Source organism: Salmo salar, unplaced genomic scaffold (genome assembly GCF_965601325.2).
Source record: "Salmo salar unplaced genomic scaffold, fSalSal1 ptg000525l, whole genome shotgun sequence".
Taxonomy (NCBI): Eukaryota; Metazoa; Chordata; class Actinopteri; order Salmoniformes; family Salmonidae; genus Salmo; species Salmo salar.
Genome location: NW_027675410.1, coordinates 1 through 18,611, shown reverse-complemented (window position 1 = coordinate 18,611; position 18,611 = coordinate 1). Strand labels below are relative to the sequence as shown.

Sequence of the window (18,611 nt, the reverse complement as noted above, 5' to 3'; positions counted from 1 at the left end):
ATGTAGGTTGGATAATGTAGGTAGGAGAATGTAGGTAGGAGAATGTAGGTTGGATAATGTAGGTTGGAGAATGTAGGTTGGATAATGTAGGTTGGAGAATGTAGGTTGGAGAATGTAGGTTGGAGAATGTAGGTTGGATAATGTAGGTTGGAGAATGTAGGTTGGATAATGTAGGTAGGAGAATGTAGGCAGGAGAATGTAGGTAGGAGAATGTAGGTGGAGAATGTTGGTAGGAGAATGTAGGCAGGAGAATGTAGGTAGGATAATGTAGGTAGGAGAATGTAGGTAGGAGAATGTAGGCAGTTGAAGGAAGGTGTATGTTTGTATTTTCTATATCTATGTAGAGCTAATGCAAACCGTGATTGACCACACACTCCAGCACGGTAGGTGGCGACATGCACCTAAAAGCAGCATTCAGCAGTAGAGACAATAACATCGGTCCTCCCCACCCCTGGGTCGGTAAAAAGCTGAGGGATGGGGATGGAGTAATGGAAGCACTATGTAATTCAGAGGCATAGCGAGGAGTAATATTGTCTTGTGTATTACCACCTAAATCCTTTCATTAGTTAGAGTTATTTTTCCATATCCGTAGAGTGTGAGTATCGATTGCTCTGTGGTGTATTGCTCTCGCCTGGCTGCAGTACCTTCAGGTCAGCAGCGGGAGTTTTCCCTCAGTCTGTTTTCAGGTATGTGTTCACCGGTGGCCGAATGCTCATATGGTATAAACGTTTACAACAAGTAAAACTTCATGTACTTTTGATAGTGTATTCAAACACCGTGTTGCTAGCGAACCTTTTTGATGGAAATATTATTCAGCTGAAAGAGTTTTCTACCGAGTGGTGCAGTGTTAGGGTTAGTTAGCTAGCTACAGTACATTAGGGTTAGGCTAGCTAGCTACAGTACATTAGGGTTAGGGCTAGCTAGCTACAGTACATTAGGGTTAGGGCTAGCTAGCTACAGTACATTAGGGTCAGGGTTAGCTAGCTACAGTACATTAGGGTTAGGGCTAGCTAGCTACAGTACATTAGGGTTAGCTAGCTACAGTACATTAGGGTTAGCTAGCTACAGTACATTAGGGTTAGGGCTAGCTAGCTACAGTACATTAGGGTTAGGGCTAGCTAGCTACAGTACATTAGGGTTAGGCTAGCTAGCTACAGTACATTAGGGTTAGCTAGCTACAGTACATTAGGGTCAGGGTTAGGCTAGCTAGCTACAGTACATTAGGGCTAGCTAGCTACAGTACATTAGGGTTAGAGCTAGCTAGCTACAGTACATTAGGGTTAGGCTAGCTACAGTACATTAGGGTTAGGCTAGCTAGCTACAGTACATTAGGGTTAGGCTAGCTAGCTACAGTACATTAGGGTTAGGCTAGCTAGCTACAGTACATTAGGGTTAGGGCTAGCTAGCTACAGTACATTAGGGTTAGGGCTAGCTAGCTACAGTACATTAGGGTTAGGCTAGCTAGCTACAGTACATTAGGGTCAGGGTTAGCTAGCTACAGTACATTAGGGTCAGGGTTAGGCTAGCTAGCTACAGTACATTAGGGTTAGGGCTAGCTAGCTACAGTACATTAGGGTTAGAGCTAGCTAGCTACCGTACATTAGGGTTAGGGCTAGCTAGCTACAGTACATTAGGGTTAGGGCTAGCTAGCTACAGTACATTAGGGTTAGCTAGCTACAGTACATTAGGGTCAGGGTTAGGCTAGCTAGCTACAGTACATTAAGGCTAGCTAGCTACAGTACATTAGGGTTAGGCTAGCTACAGTACATTGGAGTTAGCTAGCTACAGTACATTAGGGTTAGGCTAGCTACAGTACATTAGGGTTAGGCTAGCTAGCTACAGTACATTAGGGTTAGGCTAGCTAGCTACAGTACATTAGGGTCAGGGTTAGGGCTAGCTAGCTACAGTACATTAGGGTCAGGGTTAGGCTAGCTAGCTACAGTACATTAGGGTTAGGCTAGCTAGCTACAGTACATTAGGGTCAGGGTTAGCTAGCTACAGTACGTTAGGGCTAGCTAGCTACAGTACATTAGGGTTAGGGTTAGCTAGCTACAGTACATTAGGGTTAGCTAGCTACAGTTCATTAGGGTTAGGGCTAGCTAGCTACAGTACATTAGGGTTAGGGCTAGCTAGCTACAGTACATTAGGGTCAGGGTTAGGCTAGCTAGCTACAGTACATTAGGGTTAGGCTAGCTAGCTAGCTACAGTACATTAGGGTCAGGGTTAGCTAGCTACAGTACGTTAGGGCTAGCTAGCTACAGTACATTAGGGTTAGCTAGCTACAGTACATTAGGGCTAGCTAGCTACAGTACATTAGGGTTAGGGCTAGCTAGCTACAGTACATTAGGGTTAGGGCTAGCTAGCTACAGTTCATTAGGGTTAGCTAGCTACAGTACATTAGGGTTAGGGCTAGCTAGCTACAGTACATTAGGGTCAGGGTTAGCTAGCTACAGTACATTAGGGTTAGGGCTAGCTAGCTACAGTACATTAGGGTTAGCTAGCTACAGTACATTAGGGTTAGGGCTAGCTAGCTACAGTACATTAGGGTTAGGGCTAGCTAGCTACAGTACATTAGGGTTAGGCTAGCTAGCTACAGTACATTAGGGTTAGCTAGCTACAGTACATTAGGGTTAGGGCTAGCTAGCTACAGTACATTAGGGTCAGGGTTAGGCTAGCTAGCTACAGTACATTAGGGCTAGCTAGCTACAGTACATTAGGGTTAGAGCTAGCTAGCTACAGTACATTAGGGTTAGGGCTAGCTAGCTACAGTACATTAGGGTTAGGGCTAGCTAGCTACAGTACATTAGGGTTAAGCTAGCTACAGTATATTAGGGTTAGCTAGCTACAGTACATTACGGTCAGGGTTAGGCTAGCTAGCTACAGTACATTAGGGTTAGGGCTAGCTAGCTACAGTACATTAGGGTTAGGCTAGCTAGCTACAGTACATTAGGGTTAGCTAGCTACAGTACATTAGGGTTAGCTAGCTACAGTACATTAGGGTTAGCTAGCTACAGTACATTAGGGTTAGGGCTAGCTAGCTACAGTACATTAGGGTTAGGGCTAGCTAGCTACAGTACATTAGGGTTAGGGCTAGCTAGCTACAGTACATTAGGGTTAGGGCTAGCTAGCTACAGTACATTAGGGTTAGGCTAGCTAGCTACAGTACATTAGGGTTAGGGCTAGCTAGCTACAGTACATTAGGGTTAGGCTAGCTAGCTACAGTACATTAGAGAAGCTCACCATTCATTGTATTCACGGCGGCATTTTCTGAGCTTAACTGACCAAGACGCACCTCCAAATGCCCGAAACCAGTGACAGTTTCTTTCAACCAGTGGCACATTGGCTTTTTAGGTGAGCGTTGATACCGCTTTGTGATAATAATGTCCACTCCTCTCCAGAGTATTGTTCTAGACGTAACGCTGCCGCGCTCCTCTCCAGAGTATTGTTCTAGACGTAACGCTGCCGCGCTCCTCTCCAGAGTATTGTTCTAGACGTAACGCTGCAGCGCTCCTCTCCAGAGTATTGTTGGAGGCGTAACGCTGCCGCGCTCCTCTCCAGAGTATTGTTCTAGACGTAACGCTGCCGCGCTCCTCTCCAGAGTATTGTTGGAGGCGTAACGCTGCCGCGCTCCTCTCCAGAGTATTGTTGGAGGCGTAACGCTGCAGCGCTCCTCTCCAGAGTATTGTTGGAGGCGTGACGCCGCGCTCCTCTCCAGAGTATTGTTGGAGATGTAACGCTGCTGCGCTCCTCTCCAGAGTATTGTTCTAGACGTAACGCCGCCGCGCTCCTCTCCAGAGTATTGTTCTAGACGTAACGCTGCAGCGCTCCTCTCCAGAGTATTGTTGGAGACGTAACGCTGCCGCGCTTCTCTCCAGAGTATTGTTGGAGACGTAACGCTGCCGTGCTCCTCTCCAGAGTATTGTTGGAGGCGTAACGCTGCCGCGCTCCTCTCCAGAGTATTGTTCTAGACGTAACGCTGCAGCGCTCCTCTCCAGAGTATTGTTGGAGACGTAACGCTGCCGCGCTCCTCTCCAGAGTATTGTTCTAGACGTAACGCTGCCGCGCTCCTCTCCAGAGTATTGTTGGAGGCGTAACGCTGCCGCGCTCCTCTCCAGAGTATTGTAGGAGGCGTAACGCTGCCGCACTACTCTCCAGAGTATTGTTGGAGGCGTAACGCTGCCGCGCTCCTCTCCAGAGTATTGTTGGAGGCGTAACGCTGCCGCGCTCCTCTCCAGAGTATTGTTGGAGGCGTAACGCTGCCGCGCTCCTCTCCAGAGTATTGTTCTAGACGTAACGCTGCCGCGCTCCTCTCCAGAGTATTGTTGGAGGCGTAATGCTGCCGCGCTCCTCTCCAGAGTATTGTAGGAGGCGTAACGCTGCCGCACTACTCTCCAGAGTATTGTTGGAGGCGTAACGCTGCCGAGCTCCTCTCCAGAGTATTGTTGGAGGCGTAACGCTGCCGCGCTCCTCTCCAGAGTATTGTTCTAGACGTAACGCTGCCGCGCTCCTCTCCAGAGTATTGTTGGAGGCGTAACGCTGCCGCGCTCCTCTCCAGAGTATTGTTGGAGGCGTAACGCTGCCGTGCTCCTCTCCAGAGTATTGTTCTAGACGTAACGCTGCCGTGCTCCTCTCCAGAGTATTGTTCTAGACGTAACGCTGCAGCGCTCCTCTCCAGAGTATTGTTGGAGACGTAACGCTGCCGCGCTCCTCTCCAGAGTATTGTTCTAGACGTAACGCTGCTGCGCTCCTCTCCAGAGTATTGTTGGAGGCGTAACGCCGCCGCGCTCCTCTCCAGAGTATTGTTCTAGACGTAACGCTGCCGCGCTCCTCTCCAGAGTATTGTTGGAGGCGTAACGCTGCCGCGCTCCTCTCCAGAGTATTGTTCTAGACGTAACGCTGCCGCGCTCCTCTCCAGAGTATTGTTGGAGGCGTAACGCTGCCGCGCTCCTCTCCAGAGTATTGTAGGAGGCGTAACGCTGCCGCACTACTCTCCAGAGTATTGTTGGAGGCGTAACGCTGCCGCGCTCCTCTCCAGAGTATTGTTGGAGGCGTAACGCTGCCGCGCTCCTCTCCAGAGTATTGTTCTAGACGTAACGCTGCCGCGCTCCTCTCCAGAGTATTGTTGGAGGCGTAACGCTGCCGCGCTCCTCTCCAGAGTATTGTAGGAGGCGTAACGCTGCCGCACTACTCTCCAGAGTATTGTTGGAGGCGTAACGCTGCCGCGCTCCTCTCCAGAGTATTGTTCTAGACGTAACGCTGCCGCGCTCCTCTCCAGAGTATTGTTGGAGGCGTAACGCTACCGCGCTCCTCTCCAGAGTATTGTTCTAGACGTATCGCTGCCGCGCTCCTCTCCAGAGTATTGTTCTAGACGTAACGCTGCAGCGCTCCTCTCCAGAGTATTGTTGGAGACGTAACGCTGCAGCGCTCCTCTCCAGAGTATTGTTGGAGGCGTAACGCCGCCGCGCTCCTCTCCAGAGTATTGTTGGAGGCGTAACGCTGCCGCGCACCTCTCCAGAGTATTGTTGGAGGCGTAACGCTGCCGCGCTCCTCTCCAGAGTATTGTTCTAGACGTATCGCTGCCGCGCTCCTCTCCAGAGTATTGTTGGAGACGTAACGCTGCAGCGCTCCTCTCCAGAGTATTGTTCTAGACGTAACGCTGCCGCGCTCCTCTCCAGAGTATTGTTCTAGACGTAACGCTGCCGCGCTCCTCTCCAGAGTATTGTTCTAGACGTAACGCTGCCGCGCTCCTCTCCAGAGTATTGTTGGAGGCGTAACGCCTCACCTCATTGTAGACAATCACAACTGTTGTCTTGGAGTTTCACCTCATTGATCAGTGGTTTCAGTTTGTATCCTTCAATTTGACAAGCTGATCATGGCGAAATGGAAAATACTATTTCCCGCTGTGTAAACATTACAAATCGGCTGAAGAGCTCCTGATAAAGTTGGGTAGCTGATATTCAGAGCTTAAATAGCCAAGTTGATTAGTCCTGTTTTCCAAATGGTGGCCTACCACATGGATGGGCGTTCATAAAGTTCCATTGAGGGCGACATGGTAGGCTGCACCCCAGTAAGCACGAGGGAAAGTCTTTTATTGGTCCTGGCCAGACCTCGTTGTTGTTGTTGGTGTTTTACAGGTGGTAGGCTTAGCACAGATAGGCATTCATACAATTACATTTAGGCTACGCTATAGGCTACGCTATAGGCTACGCTATATAGGCTACGCTATAGGCTACGCTATAGGCTACGCTATAGGCATTTTTTTACATTTTACATTTTAGTCATTTAGCAGACGCTCTTATCCAGAGCGACTTACAAATTGGTGCATTCACCTATAATATCCAGTGGAACAACCACTTTACAATAGTGCATCTAAATCTTTATAGGCTACGCTATAGGCTCCGCTATAGGCTACGCTATAGGCTACGCTATAGGCTCCGCTATAGGCAACGCTATAGGCTACGGTATAGGCAACGCTATAGGCAACGCTATAGGCTACGCTATAGGCTACGCTATAGGCAACGCTATAGGCTCCGCTATAGGCAACGCTATAGGCTACGCTATAGGCTCCACCTCAGTTAGCAGGGACAGATGCCTGTGTTTGGTTCAGGTCTGGATCATCCCTGATTTGGCACAAACAGATGTTACAAATATTTAATTCATAGACTTTCTTTCAGAACTGAAAATGAACCTGATTTCAACTGGTGGTCGTTGGGAAAGGAGGACCAAAATGCAGCAGGATTGTGGATGTTGACGTTTTATTTACTCCAAATATGAACACCAAAATAACAAACAACGAACTCACGATCAACACAACAGTCTTGTAAGGCTCACTCACGCTAGACGAGAAACAGGCAAAACAAGAAACAATCCCCCACAAATTACAAACACCCCCTAATATATAGGACTCTCAATCAAAGGCAAATAGACAACACCTGTCTTCAATTGAGAGTCCCCACCCCAACTAACCAAACATAGAACCAGACTCACCAGACCAAACATAGAAATACATGAATACAAAAACAGTGCCCAAAAACCCCCCCGGAAATACACAAATCAAATGCCCCACTAAACAAACCACCACCCCGAACCACATAAAACAAATACCCATCTGTCACGTCCTGACCAAACTACAATAACAATTAACCCCTTATACTGGTCAGGACGTGACATCAACATCCGGAAAAGACTCCTTTTCAATGTCCTGTAAATTATGTCTTCACTTTTCATTCAGAGCCTAAACTTTAACGGCTGGAAGATATGTATTTTCTGTCATTTCAATGTCATTTGCTTCCTGGGACTATTGTAGTTTTGCAGTGAGCACATTTGGTTGCCAGTTTAGTCTCTCCTAGGTCGGCAGAACGGCCCTGATTGGATTGTATGTATTTCATCCACTCCAGTTATGGACACTGAACCAAAATATACATGCTACATGGAATGTTTCGGTCCCATGTTTCACGAGCTGAAATAAAATATCCCAACTTTTATCCATTCGCACAAAAAAAACGGATGTTTCTAATTTTGTGCAGAAATGTGTTTACATCTCTGTTTGCGAGCATTTCTCCTTTGCCAAGATAATCCATCCATCTGAAAGGTGTGGCATATCAAGAAGCATTATCCTAACACAGGTGCACCTTGTGCTGGGGACAATAAAACGCCACTTTAAAATTTGCAGATGTCTCAAGTGACGAGATCCTGAGGCCCATTGTGGTGCCGTTCATCTGCCGCCATCTCCTCATGTGTCAGCGTGATAACACACAGCCTCATACCGCAAGGATCTGTAAACAATTCCTGGAAGCTGAATGTCTCAGTTCTTCCATGGCTGCATGCTCACCGGACATGTCGCCCTTTCAACAAATCAAATGTAATCTGTCACATGCGCCGAATACAACAGGTGTAGACCTTACCGTGAAATGCTTACTTTACAAGCCCTTAACCAACAATGCAGTTAAGAGTGTTAAAGTATTTACTAAATAAACTGAAGTAAACAAATAAATGAAAATAGAAAAATAACAAATAATTAAAGAGCATCAGTAAAATAACAGTAGCGAGGCTTTATATAGGGGGTACCGGTACAGAGTCAATGTGGAGGCTATATACAGGGGGTACCGGTACAGAGTCAATGTGGAGGCTATATACAGGGGGTACCGGTACAGAGTCAATGTGGAGGCTATATACAGGGGGTACCGGTACAGAGTCAATGTGGAGGCTATATACAGGGGGTACCGGTACAGAGTCAATGTGGAGGCTATATACAGGGGGTACCGGTACAGAGTCAATGTGGAGGCTATATACAGGGGGTACCGGTACAGAGTCAATGTGGAGGCTATATACAAGGGGTACCGGTACAGAGTCAATGTGGAGGCTATATACAGGGGGTACCGGTACAGAGTCAATGTGGAGGCTATATACAGGGGGTACCGGACAGAGTCAGTGTGGAGGCTATATACAGGGGGTACCGGTACAGAGTCAATGTGGAGGCTATATACAGGGGGTACCGGTACAGAGTCAATGTGGAGGCTATATACAGGGGGTACCGGTACAGAGTCAATGTGGAGGCTATATACAGGGGGTACCGGTACAGAGTCAATGTGGAGGCTATATACAGGGGGTACCGGTACAGAGTCAATGTGGAGGCTATATACAGGGGGTACCGGTACAGAGTCAATGTGGAGGCTATATACAGGGGGTACCGGTACAGAGTCAATGTGGAGGCTATATACAGGGGGGTACCGGTACAGAGTCAATGTGGAGACTATATACAGGGGGTACCGGTACAGAGTCAATGTGGAGGCTATATACAGGGGGGTACCGGTACAGAATCAATGTGGAGGCTATATACAGGGGGAACCGGTACAGAGTCAATGTGGAGGCTATATACAGGGGGAACCGGTACAGAGTCAATGTGGAGGCTATATACAGGGGGTACCGGTACAGAGTCAATGTGGAGGCTATATACAGGGGGTACCGGTACAGAGTCAATGTGGAGGCTATATACAGGGGGGTACCGGTACAGAGTCAATGTGGAGGCTATATACAGGGGGTACCGGTACAGAGTCAATGTGGAGGCTATATACAGGGTATTACGGTACAGAGTCAATGTGGAGGCTATATACAGGGGGTACCGGTACAGAGTCAATGTGGAGGCTATATACAGGGTATTACGGTACTGAGTCAATGTGGAGGCTATATACAGGGGGTACCGGTACAGAGTCAATGTGGAGGCTATATACAGGGTATTACGGTACTGAGTCAATGTGGAGGCTATATACAGGGGGTACCGGTACAGAGTCAATGTGGAGGCTATATACAGGGGGTACCGGTACAGAGTCAATGTGGAGGCTATATACAGGGGGTACCGGTACAGAGTCAATGTGGAGGCTATATACAGGGGGTACCGGTACAGAGTCAATGTGGAGGCTATATACCGGGGGTACCGGTACAGAGTCAATGTGGAGGCTATATACAGGGGGTACCGGTACAGAGTCAATGTGGAGGCTATATACAGGGGGTACCGGTACAGAGTCAATGTGGAGGCTATATACAGGGGGTACCGGTACAGAGTCAATGTGGAGGCTATATACAAGGGGTACCGGTACAGAGTCAATGTGGAGGCTATATACAGGGGGTACCGGTACAGAGTCAATGTGGAGGCTATATACAGGGGGTACCGGTACAGAGTCAATGTGGAGGCTATATACAGGGTGTACCGGTACAGAGTCAATGTGGGGGCTATATACAGGGTGTACCGGTACAGAGTCAATGTGGGGGCTATATACAGGGGGAACCGGTACAGAGTCAATGTGGAGGCTATATACAGGGGGTACCGGTACAGAGTCAATGTGGAGGCTATATACAGGGGGTACCGGTACAGAGTCAATGTGGAGGCTATATACAGGGGGTACCGGTACAGAGTCAATGTGGAGGCTATATACAGGGGGTACCGGTACAGAGTCAATGTGGAGGCTATATACAGGGGGTACCGGTACTGAGTCAATGTGGAGGCTATATACAGGGTGTACCGGTACAGAGTCAATGTGGAGGCTATATACAGGGGGTACCGGTACTGAGTCAATGTGGAGGCTATATACAGGGGGTACCGGTACAGAGTCAATGTGGAGGCTATATTCCGGGGGTACCGGTACAGAGTCAATGTGGAGGCTATATACAGGGGGTACCGGTACAGAGTCAATGTGGAGGCTATATACAGGGGGTACCGGTACTGAGTCAATGTGGAGGCTATATACAGGGGGTACCGGTACAGAGTCAATGTGGAGGCTATATACAGGTTGTTACGGTACAGAGTCAATGTGGAGGCTATATACAGGGGGTACCGGTACAGAGTCAATGTGGAGGCTATATACAGGGGGTACCGGTACAGAGTCAATGTGGAGGCTATATACAGGGGGTACCGGTACAGAGTCAATGTGGAGGCTATATACAGGGGGTACCGGTACAGAGTCAATGTGGAGGCTATATACAGGGGGTACCGGTACAGAGTCAATGTGGAGGCTATATACAGGGGGTACCGGTACAGAGTCAATGTGGAGGCTATATTCCGGGGGTACCGGTACAGAGTCAATGTGGAGGCTATATACAGGGGGTACCGGTACAGAGTCAATGTGGAGGCTATATACAGGGGGTACCGGTACAGAGTCAATGTGGAGGCTATATACAGGGGGTACCGGTACAGAGTCTGTGGAGGCTATATACAGGGGGTACCGGTACAGAGTCAATGTGGAGGCTATATACAGGGGGTACCGGTACAGAGTCAATGTGGAGGCTATATACAGGGGGTACCGGTACAGAGTCAATGTGGAGGCTATATACAGGGGGTACCGGTACAGAGTCAATGTGGAGGCTATATACAGGGGGTACCGGTACAGAGTCTGTGGAGGCTATATACAGGGGGTACCGGTACAGAGTCAATGTGGAGGCTATATACAGGGGGTACCGGTACAGAGTCAATGTGGAGGCTATATACAGGGGGTACCGGTACAGAGTCAATGTGGAGGCTATATACAGGGGGTACCGGTACAGAGTCTGTGGAGGCTATATACAGGGGGTACCGGTACAGAGTCAAAGTGGAGGCTATATACAGGGGGTACCGGTACAGAGTCAATGTGGAGGCTATATACAGGGGGTACCGGTACAGAGTCAATGTGGAGGCTATATACAGGGGGTACCGGTACAGAGTCAATGTGGAGGCTATATACAGGGGGTACCGGTACAGAGTCAATGTGGAGGCTATATACAGGGGGTACCGGTACAGAGTCAATGTGGAGGCTATATACAGGGGGTACCGGTACAGAGTCTGTGGAGGCTATATACAGGGGGTACCGGTACAGAGTCAATGTGGAGGCTATATACAGGGGGTACCGGTACAGTGTCAATGGGCAGGGGCACAGGCTAGTCAGGCTAATTGAGGTAATTTGTACATGTAGGTAGAGTTAGTGACTATGCATAGATAATAAACAGAGTAACAGCAGCATAAAAATGGGGGTGGGGGGGGGGATCAATGTGAATAGTCCGAGTAGCCATTTGATTAGCTGTTCAGGAGTCTTATGGCTTGGGGGTAGAAGCTGTTAAGAAGTCCTTTGGACCTAGACTTGGCGCTCTGGTACCGCTTGCTGTGTGGCAGCAGAGAGAACAGTCGATGACTGGGGTGGCTGGAGTCTGGCTATTTTTAGGGCCTTCCTCTGACACCGCCTGGTATAGAGGTCCTGGATGTCAGGAAGCTTGGCCCCAGTGATGTATGCTTCAGTGTTGCTTGCCTCAAAGCGAGAATAGAAGTCATTTAGCTCGTCTGGTAGGCTTGAAAGCGGTGGGCGAGGGAGAGCTTTGTTTGCATCTCTGTGTGGAGTAAAGGTGGGCTAGAGGTTTTTTCTCTCCTCTGGTTGCATATGTGACATGCTGATAGAAATGAGGTAAAACTGATTTAAATTTGCCTGCATTAAAGTCCCCGGACACTAGGGGCGCCGCTTTTGGAGGAGCATTTTCTTGTTTGCTTATGGCCTTGTACAGTTGGTTGAGTGGGGTCTTATGGCCTTATAGAGTTGGTTGAGTGGGGTCTTAGTGCCTTATACAGCTGGTTGAGTGGGGTCTTATGGCCTTATACAGTTGGTTGAGTGGGGTCTTATGGCCTTGTAGAGTTGGTTGAGTGGGGTCTTATGGCCTTGTAGAGTTGGTTGAGTGGGGTCTTATGGCCTTGTAGAGTTGGTTGAGTGGGGTCTTATGGCCTTGTAGAGTTGGTTGAGTGGGGTCTTATGGCCTTATAGAGTTGGTTGAGTGGGGTCTTATGGCCTTGTAGAGTTGGTTGAGTGGGGTCTTATGGCCTTATAGAGTTGGTTGAGTGTGGTCTTATGGCCTTGTAGAGTTGGTTGAGTGGGGTCTTATGGCCTTGTAGAGTTGGTTGAGTGGGGTCTTATGGCCTTGTAGAGTTGGTTGAGTGGGGTCTTATGGCCTTGTAGAGTTGGTTGAGTGGGGTCTTATGGCCTTATAGAGTTGGTTGAGTGGGGTCTTATGGCCTTGTAGAGTTGGTTGAGTGGGGTCTTATGGCCTTATAGAGTTGGTTGAGTGTGGTCTTATGGCCTTGTAGAGTTGGTTGAGTGGGGTCTTATGGCCTTATACAGCTGGTTGAGTGGGGTCTTATGGCCTTGTAGAGTTGGTTGAGTGGGGTCTTATGGCCTTGTAGAGTTGGTTGAGTGGGGTCTTAGTGCCTTGTAGAGTTGGTTGAGTGGGGTCTTAGTGCCTTGTAGAGTTGGTTGAGTGGGGTCTTAGTGCCTTGTAGAGTTGGTTGAGTGGGGTCTTATGGCCTTGTAGAGTTGGTTGAGTGGGGTCTTATGGCCTTGTAGAGTTGGTTGAGTGGGGTCTTATGGCCTTGTAGAGTTGGTTGAGTGGGGTCTTATGGCCTTATAGAGTTAGTTGAGCGGGGTTTTAGTGCCTTATAAAGCTGGTTGAGTGCGGTCTTATGGCCTTATAGAGCTACTAATAATATAGATGAGAACTCTCTTGGTAGATAGTGTGGTCTACAGCTTATCATGAGATACTCTACCTCTTGGTAGATAGTGTGGTCTACAGCTTATCATGAGATACTCTACCTCTTGGTAGATAGTGTGGTCTACAGCTTATCATGAGATACTCTACCTCAGGCGAGCAAAACCTCGAGACTTCCTTAATATTAGATTTCGTGCACCAGCTGTTGTTTCCAAATAGACACAGACCGTCAACCCTTGTCTTACCGGAGGCAGCTGTTCTATCTTGCCGATGCAGCGTACACCCAGCTGTATGTTATCCATGTCAGCCACGACTCGGTGAAACATAAGATGTTACAGTTAATATCCCGTTGGTAGGATAGTCTTGATCGGAGCTCATTACATTTATTACCCAATGATTGCACGTTGGCTAATAGGACTGATGGTAGAGGTGGGTTACCCACTCGCCGTCGGATTCTTACAAGGCACCCCGACCTACGACCCCTATATATCTCTGTTACTACTTCATGCGAATGACGGGGATTTGGGCCTTGTCCGGTGTCTGAAGTAAATCTTCGTACAGGGTGAGAAACCACTGTCCTGATATCCAGAAGCTCTTTTCAGTCATAAGAGACGGTGGCAGAAACATTATGGACAAAACAACTTACAAATAACACAAACACACACAATAGCACCATTGGTTAAGAGCCTGTTAAACAGCAGCCATCTCCTCCAGCACCATTGGTTAAGAGCCTGTTAAACAGCAGCCATCTCCTCCAGCACCATTGGTTAAGAGCCTGTTAAACAGCAGCCATCTCCTCCAGCACCATTGGTTAAGAGCCTGTTAAACAGCAGCCATCTCCTCCAGCACCATTGGTTAAGAGCCTGTTAAACAGCAGCCATCTCCTCCAGCACCATTGGTTAAGAGCCTGTTAAACAGCAGCCATCTCCTCCAGCACCATTGGTTAAGAGCCTGTTAAACAGCAGCCACCTCCTCCAGCACCATTGGTTAAGAGCCTGTTAAACAGCAGCCATCTCCTCCAGCACCATTGGTTAAGAGCCTGTTAAACAGCAGCCATCTCCTCCAGCACCATTGGTTAAGAGCCTGTTAAACAGCAGCCATCTCCTCCATTGTGATTAAACATGTTTGGGATGCTCTGGGGATTCTTGTCCTTTTTAAGCAGAACTGAAATGGTCTCCTGGGTAATAAGTGTTTAGGGCCGTTTCTAACTAGAAAGGATGTCATTGTACGTCGAGTTGAGGATAGGGAATAGTTTAGAAGAGAACGCTTTATAAAACTCAACAGGGAAGCCATCAGGCCCAGGATCTTTACCGCTCTGCATGGACTGGATTGTCAGAGTAGCTTCATCATCACTTAGAGGCATCCATGTTAGTTTATTCATCTGAATTGAGGCAGGGGATTTCCAGATTGTCTAGAAACGCAGGCATACGAGATGTGTCAGGAAGAGCCTCTGACGAGTAAAGAGCAGAGTAGAATTGCTTAAATGTATGATTTTTTTGGGGGGGGGGATTGGTAGAAGTTAAATCAGCTATAACACATATTTCAGGTATGGTGCTGCTAGCAGCGGATTGTCGAAGCTGGTGAGATAACAACTTGCTAGCTTTCTCTCCGTGTTCACAAAATGTCTGCCTTCGACTTCAACCGAAGCTGCTCCAGGTTGTCAGATTCCGATTGGTGTAGCAGTCTCTCTCTGTAGAGGTCAGGAGAGGTAGAAGAGGCATCTCTGTTGTCCACATCTAGAATGAGTTCAGATGGCTCCCATAAGCCTTTAGTGCGATGTTTGTTGTCATACGCTGTGTATGAAATCATTTGTGTCCCCCTCAGATATGTTTTTAACGACTCCCACACAGTAGAGTGAGACACGTCAGGGCTGCAGTGGATCTGTAAAAACACATGAATGTGAGTTGATATGTCTTTGTTTTTAAAGGCGTTACAGGATAGTAGTAGTGGGTCAAGTCACCAGGCGCGTTGTGACACAGTGGGGTCCGGAAAGCGGATAGCTAGCTGGTCACGGCTGTGGTCTGAGAGAACAATGCTGTGATATTAGTTACAAAAGGAAGAATTATATTGTCCAGCAGGAACAAGTCAACCCTATATTATGAGCAGTGGACCAACATAACTCAGTACAGATGATATAGGCCTCTAACCCCAACATAACCCCAACATAACCCCAATATAACCCCAATATAACCCCAATATAACCCTAATATAACCCCAATATAACCCCAATATAACCCCAATATAACCCCAATATAACCCCACTATAACCCTAATATAACCCTAACATAACTCCAACATAACCCCAATATAACCCCAACATAACCCCAATATAACCCCAATATAACCCTAATATAACCCCAACATAACCCCAATATAACCCCAATATAACCCCAATATAAACCCAATATAACCCCAACATAACCCCAATATAACCCCAACATAACCCTAATATAACCCTAACATAACCCCAACATAACCCCAATATAACCCCAATATAACCCCAATATAACCCCAATATAACCCCAACATAACCCCAATATAACCCTACCATAACCCCAATATAACCCCAATATAACCCCAATATAACCCCAATATAACCCCAACATAACCCTAACATAACCCCAACATAACCCTAATATAACCCTAACATAACCCCAATATAACCCCAACATAACCCCAATATAACCCTACCATTACTCCAATATAACCCCACTATAACCCTAACATAACCCCAATATAACCCCAATATAAACCCAATATAACCCCAACATAACTCTAACATAACCCCAATATAACCCCAATATAACACCAATATAACCCCAACATAACCCCAATATAACCCCAATATAACCCTAATATAACCCCAATATAACCCCAATATAACCCTAATATAACCCCAATATAACCCCAATATAACCCCAATATAACCCCAATATAACCCTACCATTACTCCAATATAACCCCACTATAACCCCAATATAACCCTAACATAACCCCAACATAACCCCAATATAACCCCAACATAACCCCAATATAACCCCAATATAACCCTACCATTACTCCAATATAACCCCACTATAACCCCAATATAACCCCAACATAACCCCAACATAACCCTAACATAACCCCAATATAACCCTAATATAACCCCAATATAACCCCAATATAACCCTAATATAACCCCAATATAACCCCAATATAACCCCAACATAACCCCAATATAACCCCAATATAACCCTAATATAACCCCAATATAACCCCAATATAACCCCAACATAACCCCAATATAACCCCAACATAACCCTAATATAACCCCAATATAACCCCAATATAACCCCAATATAACCCCAACATAACCCTAACATAACCCCAATATAACCCTACCATAACCCCAATATAACCCCAACATAACCCCAATATAACCCCAATATAAACCCAATATAACCCCAACATAACCCCAATATAACCCTAACATAACCCTAATATAACCCCAACATAACCCCAACATAACCCCAATATAACCCTAACATAACCCCAACATAACCCCAACATAACCCCAATATAACCCCAATATAACCCTAATATAACCCCAACATAACCCTAATATAACCCTAACATAACCCCAATATAACCCTAACATAACCCCAATATAAACCCAATATAACCCCAACATAACCCTAACATAACCCCAATATAACCCCAATATAACCCCAATATAACCCTAATATAACCCCAATATAACCCCAATATAACCCCAATATAACCCCAACATAACCCCAATATAACCCCAATATAACCCCAATATAACCCCAATATAACCCCAATATAACCCCAACATAACTCTAACATAACCCCAATATAACCCCAATATAACCCCAATATAACCCTAATATAACCCCAACATAACCCTAATATAACCCCAACATAACCCCAATATAACTCCAATATAACCCTACCATAACCCCAATATAACCCCAACATAACCCCAATATAACCCCAATATAACCCCAATATAACCCCAATAGAACCCCAACATAACCCCAATATAACCCCAATATAACCCCAATATAACCCCAACATAACCCCAATATAACCCCAATATAACCCTAATATAACCCCAATATAACCCCAATATAACCCTAATATAACCCCAATATAACCCCAATATAACCCCAATATAACCCCAATATAACCCTAACATAACCCCAATATAACCCCAATATAACCCTACCATTACTCCAATATAACCCCAACTCTGTACAGATCAGAGATGCCGTCTAACGTGGAGATCAAGGCGAGGGTGAGCAATGCGACACGATTGGCGGAGAGAGCCAGCCAGCTAAGCCAATCAGAGGGAACAGTAATCCGCCAGCAGGACACGTTCTTCAACTGCAGAACCGGACGGCTTAAACTACGCAACCTGATGGTACACACACACACACACACACACACACACCACACACACGTAAACACACCCCACACACACACACACGTTAACACACACACACACACGTTAACACACACACACACACATGCATTGGACTGAAGTTTTCTTTGTCCAGCAGGATGGGAGTGGTCAGCTGATCTTCTATGAGAGACCAGATTGTGACGGGCCCAAGGTGTCCAACTACTCTCTCTCTACTACACAGGACCCAGAGGGGCTCAGGGTGAGTCCCTACTACCACACTACTACCACACTACTCTCTCTCTACTACACAGGACCCAGAGGGGCTCAGAGTGAGTCCCTACTACCACACTACTACCACACTACTCTCTCTCTACTACACAGGACCCACAGAGCTCAGCCATCAAAGCAAGCTATACAGTTACCCGCCAAGTTCTGGAGTGAACTAAACTCAGAAATAGTATTATAAATCTTCACTTACCTTTGCTGATCTTCGTCGGAATGCACTCCCAGGACTCCCACTTCCACAAGAAATGTTTGTTTTGTTCGATAAACTCCATATTTATGTCCAAATACCTCAGTTTTGTTCGCGCGTTCAGATCACTATCCAAAGGCATAACGCGCGAGTGTAAATCCAGACACGAAAAGTCAAATAGTTCCATTACCGTTCGTAGAAACATGTCAAACGTTGTTTACAATCAATCCTTAGGGTGTTTTTAACATAAATCTTCGATAATATTCCAACCGGACAATAGCGTATTAATTACAGAGGAAAAAGAAGGAACGGCGCGCCTGCGTGAGAGCGCAGTAAACAACTCACTGGTCCCAGGCTTGAGACAGCTCTTATTCTCTGCCCAGTAACAGCAGAAGCATGAAACAAGGTTCTAAAGACTGTTGACATCTAGTGGAAGCCTTAGGAAGTGCAAAATGACCCCACAGACACTGTAGTTTGGAAAGACAATCAGCTGAAAAAACTACAAACCACTTCCTGGTTGGATTTTTTTCTCAGGTTTTTGCCTGCCATATGAGTTCTGTTATACTCAGACATCATTCAAACAGTTTTAGAAACTTCAGAGTGTTTTCTATCCAAATCTACTAATAATATGCATATCCTACCTTCTGGGCCTGAGTAGCAGGCAGTTTAATTTGGGCACGTCATTCATCTGAATTTCCGAGTACTGCCCCCTGTCACTAAAAGTTAACTGCCTTGTTC

The 18,611-nt window shown here is 46.7% G+C and overlaps 1 protein-coding gene across 1 annotated transcript; it reads left to right on the top strand.

Moving 5' to 3' along the window:
* Positions 1-396: 396 nt before the first annotated feature.
* LOC145850502 (uncharacterized) lies at positions 397-17,660 on the top strand (the record flags this gene model as incomplete). The annotated part of the gene is given in 3 exon segments (XM_082972038.1): positions 397-686; positions 17,257-17,419; positions 17,559-17,660. Coding segments are annotated over 2 exon segments (258 nt in total), but the record flags the coding sequence as incomplete, so codon positions are not given.
* Between the last annotated feature and the right edge of the window lie 951 nt (positions 17,661-18,611).